A 24,105-nucleotide genomic window follows, 5' to 3' on the forward strand; every position below is an offset into this window, starting at 1 on the left:
GGTGGGCCGCGGGATAGCAGCACAGGGTGGGTGCGCGATTCATGCAGGAGCTGAGGATGGGAGAGTTGGAAGGGGTCGACCTCAGCGAATGTACCTCAATCAGATTGAGGACGTTTTTAGCAAAGCCCAGCTTAGGAGTACCCTAATTAAGTTAACAATGTACCTACCTATATCGTTTAAGTTTAAAAAATTTGGCTCTCAAAAGAAATTTCAGTCGTTGTACTGTTGATGTTTGGCTCTGTTGACTAATGAGTTTGCCGACCACTGGTGTAGACCAAGTAGTATTTTTCTACTAAAACCTGATGCCAATACTCTCAGACTCTCTTAGTAACCTACATCCTATTCCCTTTGCTCCCAGGTTGTCCTGATATGCTTCTCAAACTATCCATGATCTCCTTGGTTCCTGAACCCAGGCTTTGCCTCCTTTTAATGGTCTTGTGCTTGGTCTTCCAATCTGACCTTATTTATGCTCTTCCTGTGCTGAGTTGTCCTGGCCCAGCCGGCCTCCTGGGACCTGAATCCTGCTGAGGTCCTTTAGTGTCAACGTTTTTGTGTGCAATCTTTTTATATTAATTCATTCAAATGATTTATTGAACCTATCTGTGTGCCAAGTTTTATGCTAGGTTCTGGAGATAAACAGGAGTACAGTCTCGGCCCCCCGGGGAACCTATTACAGAAGATCCTGGGAGTGTGGACACTTTCTGATAGGAAAACAAGGAAATGCATAAGTAGAAATGACTTTGGAAGAGAAACATAAACAGAAATGTTCCCTCAGGAATAAGTCCTGACACAGGTCCCATTTAATATTCTTACACAATGGAAAATAAGGGACAGACACAATGAAATAATCTGGTTTGCAGACAGCTCCAACATCTTTCTCAGGGGTGAAATACAAGTTGATGGAGATGTACTGGTAAAAGAGCTAGCAGGCTATCTAAAAGGGCTGAACAGGGCAACATGCAGTGCACTGATGGCCAACGCCCATGAGTGCATTTAGGGAAATGATATCTAGTCTATTTGCAGGCTGATGGGATCCAAGCTATCAGGGAATATCATCAATAAATTCTAGTCATTCTGCTTTAAAAGAAGGCATATGCTGGATCCTGCAGGTCTGTGAAGACGATGAAGGCATAGATCTCAGAGTGTGAGAGAGCTGGAGTCTGGGAAAAACTGGGGAAAGGAGATTTTAAAAAGTTATGTTGTGGGACATATAGTGGGTCTTCTTGATTTTTTTCCAGGAGAAACAAGTGAAGCTTGAAGTTATTTTCAATTGTTTTTGGTCTCCGGCTGCATGGGATCCTGGACCTCATTTATTTACATTTATGTACAAAGAACAAGACTGGAAAGAAACCAAAGCATTAGAAGTTGTTAACTCTGCACTGGTGGGATTATTGGTCATTGACACTTTTATATAAGTCTTAAATAAAAACATATATTAATAATGGGGGTGCATTAATGTTGTTTAAAGAAGTGTAAATAGTTTCAATAGACTAGTCAGGGCAGGATAAATTACAAAGAGTTAAAAACTTAAAGAGGTGGAGAACCCAAGAAGTTTTGGAGGAAAGAGGCTTTTAGGATTGTGAGACCTAAACAGTCTGACAAATTAGAGAAGTGTTTGAAACATTTGTTATAATTTGCATGTAACAAAGGAAGGTAACTTTATGATGTAGTCTTTAATTAGCATTGAGGTGTTTATCACTTAGTTCAAATTATACTGAGAACTAAAAGGTAGTTTCCTCAGCTGAGGCTTAATTGGGTCAAGAGTCTGACTTTCCAACCATCAAGAGGTTGGGGATGTAGTAATAAAAAAAGATAAACTTTAAAGGACTCTGACTTTCAGGAAGAATACTGATTCAAGAAAGCTAATTGAAATCTGTAAAATCATTAAAATTGGATGCAGATTTGTTTGTTAAATGATGAGGTTCCAGAAATTAGAGGGAGGTGAATGATGAACACAATTAGGTATATTTCTTATCTAATTTATTAGTGGATTGAACTTCTGTCCACAGGCTAAATCTAAATATACTCAAAAAGAGTTTACATTAATTCTTAAATAATTCATTAAATAAACACTAAAAGAAAACGAATGTTTTGTGGGTATAGTCCTCAGTTTTCCGAGCAGGGTATCAAAAAGATAACAGTGATGATAGCATATCCCATGATGTTCTCATGGAGAAAACATTAGGTAATTCTCAGATCTTTAAATACCCAGAGATGACTAAGATGGGAACTTGGTGGAGCTGATGAATCACTTGCTTTGATCTGTGACAGGTGAAGACATACCTACCATACAGACTTCAGCTGGAAGGGTTGTCAGATAGGTACCTAACTATAATTTTCTCAGACTTTCTTGGTGGGAGTCTGGAATATATATTTAGAAGAGGTTATGAGGGGGAAAAGTGATGAATGCAAATTGCTGTGGTTATTAATGAAGCACCAAATTGGAAAGAGATATTAACTTGTCAAGAAGGTATAAATGAAAAGACAAAAGCATTAATGTAGCAAGAACAGCCAGGGTGTGTGCACCATGGCAAGGGACACGGGATGGCGGGTGACGTGAATCACAGAGGAGGGAGATGATGAACTGCTACCTGGATGGGGCTGGTGTTGACAGAGGCACTGTTGAGTTCTGGGGAACATCCATCCCAAAGTATGTGGGCACAGGTCAAAAACGAGCAGGGGGAATATTGGAGAAGAAATTCATTTGGTGGCCACCATATAGAAAGTGTTGGAAGGAATTCAAAATGGGGAAAGGTAACACGTTCAAGGAGAAATGCAAAGAAAGGTTTAAATGGGGCACATTGGGTAGCGGGGAGGAAATAAATTTGTACTGAGAACCTACTAGAAAGTAAGCAGAAACCTTTGATACAGCTATTTTGATACCTCCATATTAGCTCATGCTTTTTAATGCAGTTGCCTCAAATTTCCCTCTCAATTTATGTTAACAATTTATGAAATAATGAACTAACATGCCCAAATGGCATACTTGACTCTCACCTATGGTGGGAGACTTCCATTTCCTATTTTGTTAATTTAACATCATTTGAGTTTTTAGAAGTGTCTATTATCTTTATAATAAGACAAAACCAAAAAAATTCTATCAGGACAAGGTTAGCTCCCATTGAGAAGCTATCTGTATCCCCCCAAATAATCATTATAAAAGGATATATTTATGTTAAATAAAATGTGACAATAGTAGTCATAGAAATAAAGATATATAATAAAAGGATAATACTGCACATATTACATATCACACTCACAGTAGAGTCACATTTTCCTTAAAAGCTAGGTTTAAAATCTAACCCCCCTACCCTAAATAAAATATAAAATAAGTGGGCTACACTGTTGCCCACATAACCATGATCAAATCTAAGAAGACATATTAAGGCAGTGGTTCTCAACCTTCTGGCCCTTTAAATACAGTTCCTCGTGTTGTGACCCAACCATAAAATTATTTTTGTTGCTACTTCATAACTGTAATGTTGCAACTGTTATGAATTGTAATGTAAATATCTGATATGCAGGATGGTCTTAGGCGACCCCTGTGAAAGGGTCATTCGACCACCAAAGGGGTCACGACCCACAGGTTGAGAACCGCTGTATTAAGGTGATAGAGGCTTAAGTGACTGGTATGGATGACATGAGCAGGCGGGGACACTGAGACTCCCCACTTGACCCCTAGTTATTAAATAACCACTCATTTAAAATAGTTATCTTAAGGGGCCATGGTTTGAATACCCAAACATCTTATGGACTTTTCCTGTAATCCTTCCTTTAATCTAGCTCAATGGTTCTCAGATTTAGTGCACAGAAGAATTACCACAATTTGTACAACCAACCTGGGGACTCTGTCTTCACTTCATCCTTGAGTCTCACCTGGGTTCCTAATCCAATAGTATCTTACCACCTTCTCTCCCACACTCTGGGGTAAGAAATGCATCTGGCATACCATCCTCATTTAATATGTATATGTGTATATATGTGTGTGTGTGTGTGTGTGTGTGTGTATATATATCTCCTATCTAATACAAGAGAAACATACAAATTGACCATAACCCCAACACCCTTCCCATTGGCTAATCAGCAGGGTATGCAAATTAACTGCCAACCAAGATGGCAGCCAGCAGCCACGCAGCTGAAGTGAACAGGAGGCTTGCTTGCTCCAATGACAGAGGAAGCCAATGTTCCCAGCCCGCCACTGCCAGCCTCTGAGCTGCACTCTAAGAAACCATGTTGCAATTATAGAAGCCAAACAAGCTCCAGAGACCTGCTTTCAGCCAGCTTTGGCCTCAGAGCTTAGAGCTGCTGTGATGGCAACAGAGTTTCAATTATAGAAGCCAAACAGACCCAGAACCTGCTTTCAGCCCTCAGAGCTGGAGCCGGTTCTCAGCTCCAGTGACAGCTATAGAAGGTAAATAAATCCTAGAATAAAAAAAAAAGAAAAAAAGGAGAGGCTGGGAGCTTAATTTGCCCTCCAGCCTGAAAACGGCTCTCAGGCCCTCACCCAGACTGGCCAGGCACCCCAGTGGGGACCCCCACCCTGAGGGGGGTGTGACCAGCTGCAAACAGCCATCAGCCCGTCATCCAGGCTGGCCAGGCACCCAAGCGGGACCTCCACCCTGATCTGGGACACCCTTCAGAACAAACCAGCTGGCCCCAACCTGTGCACCAGGCCTCTATCCTATACTACAGGCAGGGCAGGACAGAGCAAGCTGCCATCCTGGCCCCATGTGCAGCCCTGGGCAGTGGGGCATAAGCCCCCCCCCCCCAGCCAGGACCCCTGTGTACCACCTGAGCCCCCAGCCGGGACCCCCATGCCGCCTAATCCCCGCACTGCTAAGGCCCGCCCCCAGCTGGAACCCTATGACTATTGGAGAGCAGGAAAGTGCCACTGGGCCCTGGGTCGCTGTGGTGATCCGTCCATCGGTAAGTAGAAAAGTGCAGCCTGTAGGCACCCCCCAGCTGGGCCTGATCCGGGAGCAGGAAAGCAAGCCTGGCCTGCGGGCAGCTCCCAGCTGCACCTTCTCCCCGGTCACCATGAGGATCCGGGAGCAGGAAAGCAAGCCTGGCCTGTGGGCAGCCCCAAGCTGGCCCTGAAACGGGAGCAGGAAAGCCCGGCCTGAGGGCAGCCCCCAGCTGGGCCTGCTCCCTGGTCGCCATGGGTGATCCGGGAGCAGGAGAGCAAGCCTGGCCTACAGGCAGCTCCAAGCTGGGCCTGCTCCCTGGTTGCCATGGAGACCTGGGAGCGGGAAAGCCCGGCTTGCAAGCAGCACCCCCATTCTGGCCATAGCTCAAGGGAGAGTACAACATGCAGTGGAAGCCAGGAGCCTGAGAGATCAACACAGACAGGTCCTGCTCCAAGCCTCCATGGTGTGGCTGGGGGCAGGCCCCCACCAGACACACACACACACACACACACACAGTGCCTGCTCTGAGTCTCCAATGTGGCTGGGGGAAGACCCCCAGTGGGGACACACACACACACACACACACACACACACACACACACACACATATGGGATGCCTGCTCCAAGCCTCTGCTGCCAGACTGTGGCCATCAGTAGGACATCCACTGAGGGCTCCCGGACTGTGAGAGGGGCAGGCTAGGCTGAGGGAACCCCACCCCCCAGTGCACAAATTTCGTGCACCGGGCCTCTAGTATACATATAATATGCTAAGTGTCTAACCATTTGACTGTTCACCAGTCACTATGATATGCACTGACCACCAGGGGGCAGACGCTCCAACTGGTAGGTTAGCTTGCTGCTGGGGTCCAGCAGATTGGGACTGGGCAAGACAGGGTGGAACACACGAAACCATGTATCCTATACTTTATGGATGAGTTAAGGGCTTTTTATCAGTGATAATTTTGTTTATACTTAATTTTTGTCTTACTTGCTCATTTTACAACCACCCTGTTCCTTTGTAGAACATGCGATTTGCCTCTACTTGAGGGAACTATCAGAAACCTAATTGGGGATTCTCTATGCTGCCTGAAGGAAGAAAAAAACTGTAGTGTGGTCCAAATACCCTCTCAACCTTCCAAAGCTAGTATATAATAAATGCTTAATTTATTTTACCCAACCAGGAATTCTACCAAAGTACATTTATCCATTCTTTCTATTTTCTATTTGCCACTTTATTAAGCAGTTGGGTTTATTTATTAAGTGAAAGCAAACAAATGTGGCCATTGTAACTCTAATAGAGAATTGGAGATGCAACCCATTGAGGAGTCAGGCTAATTCTCAGAGAATGAACAGCAACTTTGTCTAGAGTGGTTCATGAGATGAGGGAAGAAGTAAATGGTTAAATGAATATGGTAAACTAGAGGCCCAGTGCATGAATCCATGCACATTGAAAGGAAATTAATTAGAAGAAATATTTTAGAGGCCGGGGAGGGACTGAAGGAGGTTGGCTCCAGGGCATGTCCAGCCTGTCTTGCCCAGTCCCAATCTGCTGGACCCCAGCAGCAAGCTAACTTTCCAGTTGGAGCGACTGCCCCCTGGTGGTCAGTGCATATCATAGTGACTGGTGAACAGTCGAATGGTCAGACACTTAGCATATTAGGTATATATCCTATCTAATAAAAGAGAAACATGGTAATTAGCGTACGTCCGCTACCCTTCCCATTGGCTAATCAGCAAGATATGCAAATTAACTGCCAGCCAAGATGGCGGCAGGCAGCCCGGCAGCTTGAAGCTAACATGAGGCTTGCTTGCTTCAGTGACGGAGGAAACCAACGTTCCCTGCCTGCCTTGCCGGCCTCTGAGCCTGCAGTTTGAAACATAGTTACAAATATAGAAGTTAAACAAAACCCCAGAAACCTGCTTTCAGCCCGCCGGGATCTCAGAGCTGGAGTTGATATAGTGTTTCGACTATAGAACCCAAACAAACCAGATACCTGCTTTCAGCAGCAGAGGCCTAAGAGCTGGAGCCAGAGCTAAAGCTGTCCCAGAATTAAAAAAAGAAAAAAAGGAGCAGTTGGGAGCTTCAGTCACCCGCCAGCCTGAAGACAGCCCTCAGCCCCTCACCCAGACTGGCCAGGCACTCCAGTGGGGACCCCCACCCTGAAGGGTGTGTGACCAGCTGCAAACAGCCATCATCCCCTCACCCAGGCTGGACAGGCACCCCAGTGGGGACCCCCACCCTGATCCAGGACACCCTTCAGGGCAAACCAGCCGGCCCCCACCCATGCACCAGGCCTCTATCCTATATAGTAAAAAGGTAATATGACTCCCAGCACCGGGATCAGTGGAGCCGAGAGGCCTCCCGGCACCGGGATCAGTGTGACAGGGGGCAGCGCCCAAACCCCCTGATCACCCTGCGGCTCTGTGTGTGACAGGGTGCGGGGCCACATCCTCCCTATCCGCCCTGCTCTGTTCATTACAGGGGAAGGCGCCCCAACCCCCTGATTAGCCCTGCTCTGTGCCTGATAGGGGGGAGGTCCCCAACCCCCTGATCGCCCTGCAGCTCTCTGTGATAGGGTGCAGCACCACCTCCCCATGGGCCCTGCTCTGTGTGTGACAGTGGTGGCGCCCCAACCCCTTGATCGGCCCTGCTCTGTGGGTGATAGAGGGTGGTGCCCCAACCCCCTGATTGGCCCTGCTCTGTGTGTGACAGGGAGTGGCGCGGCAACCTCTCCATCAACCCTGCCTTGAGTGTGACAGGGGGCGGTGCCCCAACCCCCCAATTGGCCCTACCCTGAGCGTGACTGAGGGTGGCATTGCAACCTCCCGGTCCGCCCTGCTCTGTGCATGACAGGGGGCGGTGCCCCAACTCCCCAATTGGCCCTGCTCTGAGCCCAACCAGGGGCTGCACCTAGGGATTGGTCCTGCCCTCTGCCAGCAGGTCGTTATCTCCCAAGGGGTCCCAGACTGCGAGAGGGCGCAGGCCGGGCTGAGGGACCCCCCCTCCCCCCCCGAGTGCACAAATTTTTGTGCACCGGGCCTCTAGTAAGTGAGGATGGTATGCCAGATGCATTTCTTACCCCAGAGTGTGGGAGAGAAGGTGGTAAGATACTATTGGATTAGGAACCCAGGTGAGGCTCAAGGATGAAGTGAAGACAGAGTCCCCAGGTAGGTTGTACAAATTGTCCCCCACACAAGGGCCCTGACCAGCAGAAGGGGAAGGGGCAGGAGCTGAAAGCCCAATCTTCTGTCTTGGCAGGGGACCGTGTCTGTGGGGTTAGAGGTTGGAGCAGGGCCTGACTTGTTCCAATATGCTCAAAGGCCAATACGCAATATACAGGCCAGTGGTCAACTGAGAAGGATGTCTGCTTCATGCATTACATTCCACATAAGTGGAAGTTTAGACAAAATATCCTGGTTTCGGGATGGTTGTGAGGTGGATAATATTTGAAGTTGTTAACTCATATTTCCCCCTACTCTGAATCCGTTTTCTGCCCTTGCTGGAGGGGAGTATCATTCAGTACTTAATTCTCTGAGATTTCCATAACTAGAGAAGAGGTGGAGCAGAGCAGGAAACCAAAAGTGACTATGAATTATTCTGAATCTATAAAAAAAATCTAAGCATTTTGGGGGGAGGGATTTGTAGGTATAGACAGAATGTTTTGGTAAATCAAGGGGAGGCAGCAGATTTTTCTTGGGCTTTGGAAAGGGGTGGGAGATGGGAAAGGAGAGAAAGAGGCTTCTTGTTCTGTGTGGACTTTGGATACCGACTGGTGGGAGGGGGGTTCTTGAATCTGTGACCTGGGAACTCCCAGAAGGAGGGAATGGCTATGAGGCATATCCAGTACAACAGGACCAGAGTGGCCTTGCAGATGATTCCATGCCTACACCTGGCAAGATAGCAGCAGAACAGTGGGTGTCTCAACACTACCCAGTGAGAAGGACCAACCAGCAAGGCCCAACCCCCACTCCTACTTTGGCATCTTTTAAGAGCGCAATTCCCAGCCAAGACAGAGACGAAATTGTTTTTTGCCAGTTTGGCAGACAGGACCTCAGAATAAAAAATAATAGGAAACGAAAAAACAAACTTACCTGAATACAATTTCTGCAATTATATGCACTACCGCTGCCTTTAAGTGAATATGTCGGATGGCTGTATCGGAATCAAGGTTCTCACCTCCTTCCTGTGTGCCAGGCACTGTCTGCAGCCCGTTCACACCTGTTCTCTTACATAATCTTCACAAGAGCACCGCACAGCAGCTTATCGTGCCAATTTACGGGTAAAATGCCACGGCTCAAAGACACAGCAGGTAGTAGAGCAACAGGGATGCAAACTCAGGCCTGTTTTTCTTCCTGCACTATATAGCTGTTATCAGTGACATGTACCTAAGCTCAGGGACAAAGGGGATACACTGGGGGTCTCAGAAGGTAAAAAAAAAAAAATAGAGCTCAGTCCATTGTAGCATTGGGTCTGTCTCATTACTGAAAGCAGAGTAAATACTGATGCCCAGAAGAAAAGCCCTCTGGTCACTCAAACAAAAGAAGGAAGCTTAGCAAGAAATGGAATCCCCTAGGTCTGCAGAGAATGTGGCAGCAACCTGTCACCACAATAAACTTACAGACTCCAGCTCAGACAAGTCTCTCATCCCTACGCCAGAGGCCTTTCTTTCAGCTATGTGAGTGTTGAATGTGTTTTTTGTATTCTGTGGTAAGTTTATAGTAAAACAAACCAACAAGTAATCTATGGACATGAAGATATTTTCACTAGCCTGTATAATTTCCGTTCAACCAACCCACCTTGGTACTCCTGCTGAGTTTGAACCACTTCTGTGCCTACCTAGTCACCATTAGGCTAGAAAAACACAAGCTTACACACACACACACACACACACACACACACACACACACACAATCAAAACCAAAATTCCTACCCAAGTTTGAGTAAAACAAAAGATACAGCTTAATATTTATTTTAAAAAACACTGTCTAATTTCTCAAAGACCCAGGAGTGACTTAAATATTTATATTCAAGGCTTTGGATACATGGCAATTTCCAATTCACAGAACCTGGTTACCTGGTTAGGATCAGGATCAACTTCATCCCAGTTGTTAGTGACATGGCCTTGGTCAGTGGATTCAAAGGGCTTGTGAGAAACTGAAGGTAGAATCCTATACAGCCAACTGGGAGGAAACAAGGACACATGTCTTAGGGAGATGTTATGATATACAGGCTGGCTCAGGAAGTACTCTCAGGAAGATGCGTAGGTGAACAATGATGTATGCACTTTAATGTGAAAACAATGACACAGCATCACTCCTTAATAGCCACTGCTGCCCATTACCCTGGCCTCTTCTCACCTTTCTACTCTACCCGTACTCTTCACATTAAAGCTCTGGCCCTCAGTTATTCCCATACTGACCAAAAATGAAGAATTGTCTTTCCCAATGACAACTATAAAGGAAAAGGAAATACCTTGAAGGACATCTGTGCAGGAAAATCCATAGAAAAACATTAGTTTATATATGTCATTAAATACCAGTCCTTGCTCTGGAAGGTGAGGATAATGAATCCTTTGTAGATTGGAAGATATGGGTGGTTTCTTTATTTTTGATATGTAAATAAATTGTATTCTTTAAAATTATAAAGAGTAATACATGTCAGTGGAAAAAATAATTCAAATAATTTAAAAAGTCCTGAAAGGTAAATGGCTTTCTCCTTCAGAGCCAATCCTCAGAGGCATCAGAGCTCCACAATTTTCTTGTATATTCTCTCGGATATGTCCAATGCATATATGAACAAAATTGCCAAGTCATTGTAACACTCTATTCTCACAACAAAAATATGTGAAAGTGTCTAATCACCCACATCTTCACAAATATAGGTTATTATGAATAATTTTGCCCTTTCAGGTTAAAAAATTTCATTTTCATTTTGTATTTCTTTTATTATGAGTAAGATTGAAAATCTGTATGTTTATTGAATCTTTGTAATTTTTCTATGAATTTCTTATAAAAGTCCTTTATAATTTTTCTATTGGGTTATTTGTCTTTTTAATATTAATTTATAAGAAGTTTAGGAAATTAACACTTCTGTATTCCAAAATTGTAAGACTATCTGTTCTTATTTTCTTATAGTACACCTATGGTACTTTCTTCCCTCCCTCCCTTTCTTTTCTTCCTTCCTTCCTTCCTTCTTTCCTTCCTTCCTTCCTTCCTTCCTTCCTTCCTTCCTTCCTCCCTCCCTCCCTCCCTCCCTCCTCCCTCCTCCCTTCCTTCCTTCCTTCCTTCCTTCCTTCCTTCCTTCCTTCCTTCCAGTTTTACTATCTGTATATGTCAAGGCCTGAGCCAAAGATCTTCCTGTCAGGACCCAGATCTCAGGCTTGAGGAGGAAAAGAAGACTCTGATGAAGAAACTTGGAAGGACACCTAGAGGACAACCCTCCAGAAGTGGAGAAGGACACTGAAACTCACTAAAATGGAACAAAGTCCTTTCAGAGGCCATTACCCTGACAGAGTACAAAAGGAAGAAGAATACTACTTCTGACAATGGGAGACCAGAGGAGCCTGAACAGGCTCTGGTCCTTCACGCCCTAGGACAGTCTATTTCAGAGCGGGGGTTGAGGTGGGGGTGGGGAGTGGGGGTGGAGTTGGCTTGACGGCACACTGAACCATTGGATTAAAAGGCTAGATTTATTCAGTTTCCATTTGATTTCTCCAGCTCTAGATGATGTGACCCCCAGACCTTAGACTTTTAGGGCATGAAAAAACGAAGCTTCTCCAGCTTCTAGTAGTCTATGGAGTTGAGAGTGTGAGTGTATCTAGAACCAACTGTGTAATCATGGGCAAGTTAAAACATTTTCTCGACCTTGTGTTTCTCATTCTTATCTCCTAGGATTGTTGTGAGGATTCAGGTTATGTACCTAGAGTGCCTAGTGCAGAGTAGGTGCTCAATTATTAGATTCATGTTGAATTGTATGTCAACTCCTAATCAGCTGGATTTTTATAATGGTCCAAATTTTCCACATTCCCTGTCCTGACTCTTACTTTCTCATGACTTAAGGAGTCAGTTAATTAATATTATAAAAATTAATCCTTGGTCGATAAGTTTTGTAGGGGCTCTGCACTGCACTCTGTGACTTAAACACGTGGTGACTATAAGAATGCTAGGCTTACTCACCTATGGATGGGATTGGTTCCATCTTTCCATTGGGGATTTTGATCATTTTCACAAAATTCGTGTGGCTATCTTTAAAGACTTCTAAACAGATGGGTGAGCCATGCCTAGGATCCCTTGTTTTTTAGCTGAGTTTATAAAAATCCCCAAGCAGCAATACATTGCCCAGGACAGAGATTTAATTCTGATTCAGGGAATGGTGCCAGCTTCTTAATGAAATGCCAACCGCTCATTTTCAGCCTCCTGGATCAGAGCTTAGCTCCTGCTGGCTGAAGATATTGCTGAATAATGGGGGCAGGCAGCAGAATCCAGAATCCAGGTGTCCCATTATTGAATGGGACATAAAGTCAAGAACATAGTCATGGGGGTCAAGTTGTTATACATTGGATTGGACAGGAATTATCTATGTTTACCTTACCTTGATTATTGGGTTTGCACAGAGAGAGATGATTAAATCACAATAGAATTAACCCCTGATTTTTCACAAGTATGGGAAACTATTTCTTCCTCCCCCCGGGTACATATCTATTGAGAGAGAAGCCATTTGATATTGACATAGTAGCCTAGTACCTGCCATATCTCACACTCAGTTCTCTGATAGCCTTTTAGGGATAGATACCCTGTATTGGAGGAAGAAACTCTGCCATGGTGGCAATAATGATGATTATCATAATTAATGTTTAATTGAGCACCAATCATGTGCCAGGCAATGTGCTAAGCACTTTACATACCTTCTTTCCTTAATCTTCATGACAACTATGAAATAGGTACTATTATTATCTTTTTGACAAGTGAGGAACCTGAGGCTCTAAGAGAGTAGATGACTTGCCCAAGTTCACATAGCTGCAAAGAGAAGAAGCGAGGATTGAAACCCAGGGTGCCTGACCCCAGAGTGGGCATGATTAACCACTAAGGGGAACCATCTATCTTTTGTGTGGTCCATCCTGCTTCTGTACTCACTGTCTTATTTGCTTCTCAGGAGAACTTCGTGGAGATACACTCAGTCCCTTCCACTAAGCAATACGAGACCTCCTGCTGCTTCTCTAAATCTCCAATACCAGTGGCAGACCTCCTCACAGGCGCCCTAGCCTGAAATGCCTACATTTAGACACTACATGTTTAAATCAAAATACTTACTGCCTCCCCAAACCACAACTACTGCATCTAACCTGTCCCTTAGGAGTTAAGGGAGTGAGTTCATTGGCCTGGTTTACAGGATTAGAGCAAACATGGAATATGACACCTTATGCCAATGAATGTGTTGGTTTCCAGCAAAGGCAAATTCCAAAGAGTAGAAACCTTATTAATTCAAACCACAAGGGGCTGTAATACATGACCTTTCAAATACTCGAGCTTGGATTATCCAACCTTTTCATGCAAAGAACAGTCAGCCGAGGAAGATATTGTGCTGAGTCTTCTATAATTTTGAGGTAATCATTATAAAAAACAAAACAAACAAGTAAACCGAAATCCAAAACTCAATTGGACAATCCTTAGGGAAGGCCAGACTATTGGGAACACTTTCTTCTGAGTAAAAGTGAGAATTTGTAAATGGAAGTGGACGTGTGTTTCCGGGCTCCGTGCTGCTGTTCTCTCAGCTTCATCCACCGGTCACTTGATTCTAGCTGGAGGCAAGGACTATGATCCCGAGCACAGTCTGTGAGAAGGAGGATCTTGGCAGCCCTATGAGGCTGTGGCCCAGGCGTAGGAGGCAACACTAAGTAGCAGTTATAGCTCCCACAGTCTGCAGGTCAGAATAAACTTAATCCTCATACCTTCTCTTATTGGTGCTCCTTGGACAAGTAAAAGCTGATCCCGAGAGCTGCTCAGCATACAGATTGTAGGGACAAACTTGAGGATTGTTCTAAAACAAAGAAGGCAATAAATAGCATCACTTCAATCAGAAATGCATCCTACCTTCCCACCATGCAACTTGTGAGAGGATTCTATCCTGAATGGGGGATGCACTGGGCACTACATATGACCATCCCCAACCCGTATATACTTTTTGTAATAATTTTTTAGGTGACTTTCCCTTTATTAGAAAAGTAACGCATGCCTATTGTAGAAAATTTATAAAACATAACCTATTATGTCACAGTCAAGAAATAATCCAGTGTAGTCAGATTGGTATATTTCCTTCCATTCTTATCCTTCAAAATGGGGATATTATGATATGTATAGTTCTGTAATAATTGGGACTTTTAAAAAGAAAAAACACTATATGATGAGTATTTTCTTATGCCATAAAATATACTTCAATTTTTTTTGAAAAATGGTTTGCCATATTTTTACTGTTGTAACCAACACTAGTGTGAACATCTTTGTGCATAAAATTCTGATTATTTTGTCATCATTGTTATATCTGATGCTGTTCAAGGGAACTATAAAAAAAGCTCCCTTACCCTTGGATCTAGGAAATCTTACTGAAAATCCTACAGTTAGTCTTCTTACTTTGAGTTTAGTGCTTTGCCATAAAATAACTATCATCCAACTTTAATCTTTGTGTTGTCATTGTTCTGTATTCTAATTGTCTGAAAGATTGTAAAACTTCTAGATACTTCACAGGCTGAATTATGAGAGCTACAGTGGGTAGAGGTGCTTGGCCTGAGAGCTGGTCATTCATTCCTGTAATCCAGAACTTTCTAATCTAATATTCTATTTACTCGTACCTGTCCTTCTGGCAGGGCACCAGGGCATCGGGGGTCCTCTGAGGCACATTCGTTCCCGAATCCAGAAATGTACTGCATGTGACAAAAGCACAAAGACCACCATTAATGGGATTTAAAGGGCATTTCACAACACTGACAGTCTACAAAGGTAAGAGTTTCTACATGAACATGTGTTTGTGTATGATTTCCCATACATAAAGTCTTTGCTATGTCTTGACATATGAAGCATTTAGGAAAGATAATAGGTTCTGTGTGAATTTTAAAGACTACCAATGAGTTGGAAGAAGAATGCTGGATGACATAGACTCTCCACCCTTCACTATACTTAATAAATTTATGGGCTTTTTCTTAATTATCCTACTCCAAGGACAGGTTCTTTAATTCTGGTTCCATGAAGGGTTCCCTAATAGGGTAGAAGGCTCATGCATCACCTCATCCAGATTAATAAAAGATTGCTGGGCCTAGATGGCAACCTCCTTGGGTTTGGGGAGTTCCACTTCCCATTCATACTCTGAAACAAGCAACTGTAAAGAGGCGCATGGATCCATTCTGATAGCAATATCCTTGAGAGGAAGCTCTCCAAATTAGCCTTACTGCAGATAGAAGATGACATAATCTGACTCATCTATAAAAATGAAGCTTGAAGCCCTAGCCAGTTTGGCTCAGTAGATAGAGTGTTAACCCGTGGACTGAAGGGTCTGAGGTTTGATTCTAGTCAAGGGCATATTCCACCGTGGTTGTAGGCTCGATTCCACAGGAGCATGCAGGAGGCAGCCAATCAATGATTCTCTCTCATTATTGATATTTCTATCTTTCTCCCTCTCCCTCTGGTTTTCAGTAGAAAACCAGAATCTGTCTGCCATCACAAAATGGAGTCTATTCTGATTGTCATTTGTTTATACCCAGAGAAAATAAAGTTAGGGGGTTTCTCAACAAAGTAACGCCTGTGGAGCCCATGAAGCTCATTGCTACAACCCTTAACACAGCTATGAGTTCTTCTTCGCTGTCTGACTCCTCGGTCAGTCCATAAGCCCCATGAAATCTGAGACTACAACATTCTTATGTACCTCCATATGCCCTGTGCCTGGTTTATAGAAGGTACTTATTGTTTGATTTAGTTGTCACTTAGATCCTATCCTAAGAATATATGTATGCTGTTAAAGTGAGGTTAGAACCCCCTGTTTTTCTAACTTAAACATCGAAACAAATGGCCATTCCCCAACCCCACCCCAGCTGTTCCTAATAAATGTACTTAATTTTAGCCCAGGATGAAAGTGCAGCCTTGCTCAGGGAGGGAAATGCCACCATCTGAGCACATGCCTTTAAGAGATATAAGATAAGAAGGATGTAAGTGGGTGGAGGGCCAGTCCTCTAGAGCGCTCAGCAGCACGGAGAAGGATGAGCTTGGTGCAACGTGCCTGCATGTGTGAGCGATGAGCAGGCCAGCAGCTGTCTATATTTGGAAAGGAACATCAAATATGAAATGTTATGACCTAGAAAGCAATGGAAGTGAAATTCTTCTTTTTGCCTCCAGACACAATTTTTTTTATATGAAAATCTATCAGCACTAAAAACATTGAGTTCTATTATATACAGATTGGTTAACGGCAGCGGCATGCAGCTTGGAATGATTTCTTTGGGGAAACAGCAGAGACCATCCAGCATTCTGACTCTCCACTGAGCACAATTTTCTTCTCTCTAAATGAACCTCATGCTCACCATGAACAGGATGGAATGTGAGCTGCTGAGAAATGGTAATGACCCTAAATTCTGTGAAATGGAATTTAGACCAATCTGTGCCTGAAGCCACTGAGGGTCACAGTGACTTTACTTTGTTCAGCTGCCTCATTGTTTCTCTCAGCAAGCAAGGCAAGAGGGTGTGAGTGCGGGGGAATGCAGCCCATCTATCTGGCCAGCACGGGGTCTTCTCCCTTCTTCACAACTGCTGGCCTCAGAACAGAATCCACGGTTATGTATGTTCAGAACAAGGGAAGAGAGATTTAGTAAATGGAGTTCTGAAGCATTTGCCTCCTATTGCTTTAAAAAAAAAAATGGAAAAGAAAGTAGCAAGCACAGCTAGCTGGTGATTTGGAGAGGTGTGAGTTCTAAATCACTTTCTCAATCTTTTCTGTAGTGTACCGACTGAAGAGGAGGGCGGAAACCGCTGAGTCACTATCACATCAGTTGGTTTTCCTACTCCTCTGAGAGAAAAGTGCCAGGTGAGTTCTTTAGAGCTTTAAAATTCCAGGTCCCTCACTGCTGAAGGTATCCGAATGAAGGAAGCCATTTCCTGCAGCTGCTTTCCCTGGGCTTTGAGATCAAGGACCAAATCTCAACTCTGCTTATATTTTCTATGAAAATCCAAGCCTTCAACTCCAGCTGATTCAGTGACTATGTGCAAATATATCTTATACAAAAAAAGTCTAACATTTAGCAAGTGTGTTTATATGTTTTCTTCAGTCCAGATTTCTGAATAATTTTATCCAACATAAAAGTATGATTTCATTTCTTTGCAAGAGAATTATATGCATCTCTTCTAAATAAAAGAACAAATTACTGAGCTCCATGTAACTTCAGTACCATCAGTTCTTTGACAGCTCCTGACTATACAGTTTTTTAATTCTCACCTAGTCCCCAGGATATGATTTATTTGTCAAGAGTGGTTTTATGAGTTGTTTTCTACTGACTCTGATCTGGTAACACCCTGATGGGACAAGCAGATGGTGCACCTCCCTTCCTTTTACTGGGCATGAAGCAGAGAGAGAGAGAGACACACACGTCGGGGTAGAGATGGAGCTACAGCTACCATTTTTACTCTTTAAGGAGTCCAGTATTTCTAATTCACCTGTTGGGAACTTAGACTATAGGTCGTTAGGGGAACCTGCAGATAATTGCGGTAGGCTGAAAATGACCCTCAAAGATATTTATATCTTAATTCCTGGAACTTGTAGATGTTACCTTAAATAGCAGAAGAGATATGATTTTTGCAGATCTTATACTGCAGTTGTAATTAAGTTAAGGATTAAGATGGTTGAATAAGCCTAGATTTTTTGGGTGTGCCCTAAATGTAATCACAAGTGTCCTTACTAGAGGGAGGTAGAGGGAGATTTTACTGCAGAAAATGAAAAGGTGGTGTGATGGAAACAGAGACTGGAGTGCTGTGCTTTGAAGATGGTAAGAGGCCACAGACCGTAGGGAGCCTGGGGAATCTGGGAAAAGCAGTGAAACAGATTCTCCCCTTGAGTCTCTAAAAGGAAGCAGGCTTACCAACACCTTGACATTAGCCCAATGAAACTGATCTCAGAGTTCTGACCTGGAGAACTATAAGAGAATAAATTTTCAGTTTGAAGCCACTACATTTATAGTAATTTGTTACAGCAGAAATAATAATTATGTAGACCAGTGGGACCTGTCTTTAGCTAATCATTAGAATCACCCCAGAGGTTTGTTAAATGCAGATCCCAATCTAGTGAATCAAAATACTTGGTGGTGGGGCCCAAAGTTTACATGTTAAAGAGCACTTCATGTTATTATTATTATACTAGAGGCCCAGTGCACGAAATTAGTGCATGGGTAGAGCCCCTAGGTCTGGCTGGTGATCAGGACTAATCGGGGCCTCTGGCTACCAGCTAGGGCCTTCCTTCCGGCTGCTGGCCGGGGCCTTCTTTCATTCTGCGCCACTCCCTGGTGGTCAGCGCACATCATAGCGAGCGATAGAACTCCCAGTTTCCCAGTCAAACTCCCATGAGGACACTTTGCATATTAGCCTTTTATATGTATAGCTTATTATTATTTTGTTAATCTTCACCCAAGGACATTTTTCCCATTGATTTTTAGAGAGAGTAGGGAGGGAAGAGGAGAGAGATAGAGATAGAGAGATAGAGATAGAGAGGTGAGAGAGATACATTGATCAGTTGCCTTCCACGGGGGCCCTGACCAGGGCCAGGGATAGAACCTGCAACCCAGGTAGGTGCCCCTGATGGGGAATTGAACCCGTGACCCTTCAGTGCATGGGCCGGCACTCTAACCCCTGAGACACTGGTCAGAGCAAAGAGCTCTTCATTTTAGAAAAGAGGAAATCAAGACTTATAGAAGCAAAGCAATTTAAGAACACAGGGTATGGTCTATTTTAAATTTAATTTTATTTTATCTTTTGAATTTTCTTCCCCTAGTTTTGCTTTTATGTAAATGTGATTTCATCTGAGGCTTTGTGTTGACATATTCATTAAAATGAAGAAATAAAAGCTGAGAAATATTTTTTTTTTTAATATATAAGGCTTATTGATTAGAATGACGCAATCTGGCTTTCTGTGTTTGGATTCCTGATCTCTTGAGCTAACCTTTAGACAGCAGGCTGGGATGAATGCCTTTGAAACTAAGAACAAAGACCAGCATGCAATTTACATTGGTTTGCTGGCTCTGTGCATAATAAATTGCTTAGAAATTTCAGCAGGGGAGGATTTTAAATATAATTTATTTATAAATGGTAAGGATATTTCCAACCCCTGCTGAACTCCCCCCAGGATTTTCATTAAGAAACAATTTTTATGCACTCCTCCAAGACTTCAACTACACCTTTGATATGATGATTTCCCATATCTATTCTCCTAGCCTTACCCACTCCCCTGAGATCCAGATCTATACCTCCGACCACCTCTTGGGGCATCTCAACTTGACTGTCTCTGTAGCAGCTCGAATTTAGCTGAAACAGTCTTGGACCCCAGAACAGGCAGGCTCTCTGTGTGTCCTATGCCTTTGTACATAACCCACACATTCAATTGCACATTAAATGATAAAAAGGAATGATTTCCTAGAGGAAGTGTAAGAACTTCTACTGGCCAAGGGCTGTTTGTGGGCCTCAAAATGACTGAATAGATTAAACCAGTGGTTCTCAACCTTCCTAGTTCCTCATGTTGTGGTGACCCCCAATTTCATTGTTACAAATTGAACATAATTAAAGCATAGTGATTAATCACAAAAACAATATGTAATTATATATGTGTTTTCCGATGGTCTTAGGAGAGTACTGTGAAAGGGTCGTTCGACCCTCAAAGGGTCGCGACCCACAGGTTGAGAACCGCTGGATTAAACAAATGTAATTGGTCAGCTAGAGGCCATCCAGAAAGCTTCAGCACCAGGAAGGTATTGGAAAGTGGGGGAGCTGGGGAAAAACAGTAAGACATGTGTCTGTCTGTGGTGGGAGGGAGCCCTTTTGATATCTACAGATTCCCAATACAATATTTGAAATGAACGATGAAAGCGTCAACTCTCCTTTTTAAAAATCATCTCTCCTTCATCCCCCTCATCGCTCCCAGCCCCAGCCAGGTCCACAGACACCACAGTGAAACCTCTGAAGACGGGAGCTTGGGGCAGGGCCTAAGTCTTTTCTAACTCTGACACTATGGAATTCTCTGAAGCGTCCATAAGTTCTGGCTGAAGGAGCCACAGCAAAGTTATCTGGTAGTTTCTTACCTGCAGTGTAGCCATTTTCCTTCTGCTGCAGGCCTGGTGATTTCAAGAAACCCAAGCCCAGAGAGGGTATGAAGTCCAAATGCTTCTGTTTCTTCTTTAAACCACTTGCTGAGTGTTCTTATTCCCACCACTTTGCGGTACTCACTGGCCAGCAGGTCGCTCAGACTGACCACAGAATTGCCTAACTGGTAAAGCAGGAGGAAAGTCCAGCAAGCTTATTTTCCACTAACTGCTTACACAATTGCATTTGTTTACTGACCCCGGGCTGTTTCTGGAAGAGTCTTCAGAGGCCTGTCTCTTCTTCACTTGAGGTAAAGATTGACTAATTATTTGTTCCATTTAAAAAAAAAAGGCTTATTACTAAAGGCAGAGAATTTTTTTTTTAATCCTCACACAAAGACATGCTTTTATTTTTTATTTGTATTTTTTGATTTGGCCCAGATTTGGCTTTGACTATTTTTTTTTAAATGTTTATTATGGGGGGGGGGGGGGAGAGAAACATCGATGTGAGAGTGAGACATCGATTGGTTGTCTCCCACGCAAGCCTGACCAGGGATTGAACCCGCAACCTGGGTATGTGCCCTGACCAGAAATTGAGCCCATGACCTTTGGTGTAAGGACAATGCTCCAACCAACTGAGCCACCCAGCCAGGGCCTGAAGGCAGAGAATTTAAAGCTCTCTAGGTAAGGAACTGAAGTAGTTAGTGCCTGCTGTGTGTGGCAGAGACTTCTCTACTCAGTCCTGACTCAGGACAGGAAGGAATAGGGAAGTGTCACTCTCTGGAGACCAGTGAGAAGACGAATTATGCTCTGGCACAGGTATTTACACATAGGGACCGGGTCTAGACAGCTCTCAGCAGGTGCCTCCTAAGGATGAGCTGGGTGAATTGTTCAGAGCTTTCAAAGCAAAGCAAACAGATGTTTACTACTGCTCCCTCAATTCCTTAAACTTGTATAAATTCTTGAAGAATCTTGTTTCTTCATACCTTTATTTCTTTGAAAACAGACTAAGGGATTACTTTCCAGTCACTTTTTCCATGACTTCCTTGTCCTTCATCTTGGCTATTCTCGTTAGCCATGGTCAGGTATCAACTTCGTGGCTACTTGTATTCAGGAAGGAAGAAACCATATATCGAATGCGTCCTCTTGCCAGATTTCCCTACAGACATTACCTCATTTAATTTCACACACAAAAATCTTGTAAGCCAGGCTTTATTATTACAAACTCAAGTGCAACAAACCAGGCAGGAAATATAAATGGGTTAAGTAGGCTAGGTGATTTTCCCAGAGACTTTTATATGAAGCTCCAATTTTGAAACATTGGCAACTAAATGAGTGAATGAATAAAACCACTGTGATAGGTTGCAAAAAAAATGCCCACCGCGCCCTCCCATCCTTGTATGCATGCCCCTTTGCAATGTGACTTTGCTGCTCCTCCCATCAGGAGATGGAGTATTTTTATTTTTTATTTTTACCTCCTTGAATCCTACTTTGGCTAATAGCAAACATGACACGAGCAGAGGCTGGAAAAGTGCTTGTGCCTTAGGATTTGTCCATTTCTTGCTACTTGAGACCACCATGCAAAGCTGGGCGGGCCTCCTTGAGAATGAGAGACCACACGGAGAGAGAGGTTCAGGCAAAGCTCAGCACTGCCAGCCATGTGAATGAGGCTGCGTGGTGACTGCAGATACATGGATGACTCCAGGTGAGACCCGGAGAACCACCAGCTAAACCAAGTCCAAATAAATGGCTGACCCATCCAGATGAATGGGTCTCAGCAACCTCCAGAGGAGGTTCCCAGGCTCTAGCATACCATGGCAGCAGCAGAGTGATTTGCCTTTGTCTAAAGAATTAAGACAGAGAAAGCCGGACCAAAGGGGCCAGCTGATAGGAACAAGTGACAGGTGGACAGCAAACTGTGTGGACCAGGCATCTCAGCATATGATCAGCATAGACAGATGACACTGTGGTATTATACCAGCTTCCCTGGAATTTATATGCAAACCTGGGAGGAGGGGGCTATAGACCCCAGCTTACTGAAGGCTGAGTTTTTATATTTCTTGTAGTTTGCAGACTCAAAAGTAAATTCAAGAATAATAAAAAATGAATGCAAGAAAAATATTTTTTTGCAACTGAGTTTATGAGTACATTGGATCTTGAATCTCTACCGATCTTAAAAGTTAGTCTTTGGTGGTTAAAAAAATTAAATAAATAGGAGCCAGTAAGAGACAAAGGAAAAGCTTTATCGCTTTATTTTCCCATAAACTTTTTATGCTCTTTCCATTGAATCAGCTTTGAAGGCAGATTGAAGAGGTGTTTGGGTTCTTCCTGAGGTGTTAGAGATTTCCTAGAGAGTGGTAACAGATCCTTGACTGGATGAAAATTACTTTGAGGGCCCTGAAAACATCTAAAATTGAATAGTAAACCTATCACTGAACTTTAGGGGTTTCTCCAAGTGGGAACTATTTCTTGTCTTTTTCTGTTTTTATAGCAATGATTTAATAAAACAAGCACTTCTAGTGCCAGGCACTAAGCTATATACACAAAAGGGGATATGAGAATAAAACACAGGGACAGATAGTTCTGATTGGCTTTCCATTTTAATGTACTCACACACTCATTTATTTTTTAAAAATGTTTTATTGATATCAGAGAGGAAGGGAGAGGGAGAGAGAAACATCAATGATGAAAGAGAATCATTGATCAGCTCCCTCCAGCATGCCCCCTACTGGGGGTTGAGCCAGCAACCTGTACATGTGCTCTGACAGGGAATCTAACCATGATCTCCTGGTTCATGGGTCAAAGCTCGGAGTCACACCAGCCGGGCTCATTTCTTTATTTTACAATTATCGAGGACCTGCTAGTTGCCAGACCCTGTGAGATGTGGAGGACACTAGATGACTGAGTCTCAGTCCTGTTCTCTAGCAGGACAGTGTACTGGTGAAGACTGACCAGTAAATGGGCCATATGTGCTGCGACAGGAAGAGTCCAGTGTGCTACTGGAAAGAATGGGGGGCCACCTCTCCCAGACTAGGAGAGCAGGGAAGGCTAGCCAAAGAAGATGATGCCTGAGCCAAGTCACATAGAATAAGAGTTGGATAGGGCATGGAGCAGAGGGCAGAGTGTGTGCCAAGACAGAGAAGGGGAAGTGCAGTGCATTCAAAGACCTGGGTTTATTTAGGGCAGGGTGACTGAAATAGCAGAGTGGAGGGGTCTAGTGAGGGAAGGCTTCCAGGAAAGGGAAGGTTTGGTCAGACATTTGAAGCAAGGGAATAGGGGGACCTTCTAGGCTGGGTACGTGCTTTAGGGTTCAAAGACACCCAGTAGAAGGAGCAGGTTATGTGTAGGGCCAAGACAGACATATACTGGACCAGAACAGAGTCACAATATCAAAGTGGCAAGCAAAAAGAACAAAGATGCTAAAAACCAGACAGGAGAGGATGGATTCAGTACACCGACATGGGGAATAGGTGAGGTGAAGAATTTGAAAGGAACCAGGAATGGGAGACCCCAGGTGTCTGCTTCTCCCAGATTCTAGCACAAGATAGGCCTACGCTCCACAGAAGCCATGGAAAAAAAGTCAGAGAAGTTTCACACTTATAGGCACCAGGGAGTGGGGACTAGGACAACACCAAGTGCAACAAGTGCTGCTGAGACCTCCAGCCTCCTTTCCCAGCGCAGTTTCAGCATGCTATCAGCAGGTGCTTTACCTCCCGACAAGAGGCTGGAGGACTCTTCTCTTCTCTATAAAGACTACATATTTTGATAAGTAATGATCTATAATAATAAAAGCATAATATGCTAATTAGACCGGATGTCCTCCCAGACTAAGCCAGAGCTGCAGCCGCCATGGCTGCGAGGGAGGGATCCAGGCAGCTGCC

The 24,105-nt window shown here is 43.8% G+C and overlaps 1 protein-coding gene across 2 annotated transcripts in view; it reads right to left on the reverse strand.

Moving 5' to 3' along the window:
- HGD (homogentisate 1,2-dioxygenase) overlaps nucleotides 1-20,389 on the reverse strand; it is a 46,590-nt gene extending 26,201 nt beyond the window's left edge. The window contains exons 1-4 of one of the 2 annotated variants that reach the window (XM_036351522.1): nucleotides 20,225-20,389; nucleotides 14,753-14,824; nucleotides 13,856-13,944; nucleotides 9,983-10,088 (exon numbers count right to left, since the gene is read on the reverse strand). In XM_036351522.1, the coding sequence (XP_036207415.1) occupies nucleotides 9,983-10,088; nucleotides 13,856-13,944; nucleotides 14,753-14,824; nucleotides 20,225-20,239 (282 nt within the window). In that variant the 5' untranslated portion in view covers nucleotides 20,240-20,389. The remainder of the gene's footprint in view (nucleotides 1-9,982; nucleotides 10,089-13,855; nucleotides 13,945-14,752; nucleotides 14,825-20,224) is intronic. The other variant, XM_036351521.1, reaches the window with a different exon arrangement.
- Between the last annotated feature and the right edge of the window lie 3,716 nt (nucleotides 20,390-24,105).

The sequence above is a fragment of the Myotis myotis genome, unplaced genomic scaffold (genome assembly GCF_014108235.1).
Source record: "Myotis myotis isolate mMyoMyo1 unplaced genomic scaffold, mMyoMyo1.p scaffold_m19_p_2, whole genome shotgun sequence".
NCBI lineage: Eukaryota > Metazoa > Chordata > Mammalia > Chiroptera > Vespertilionidae > Myotis > Myotis myotis.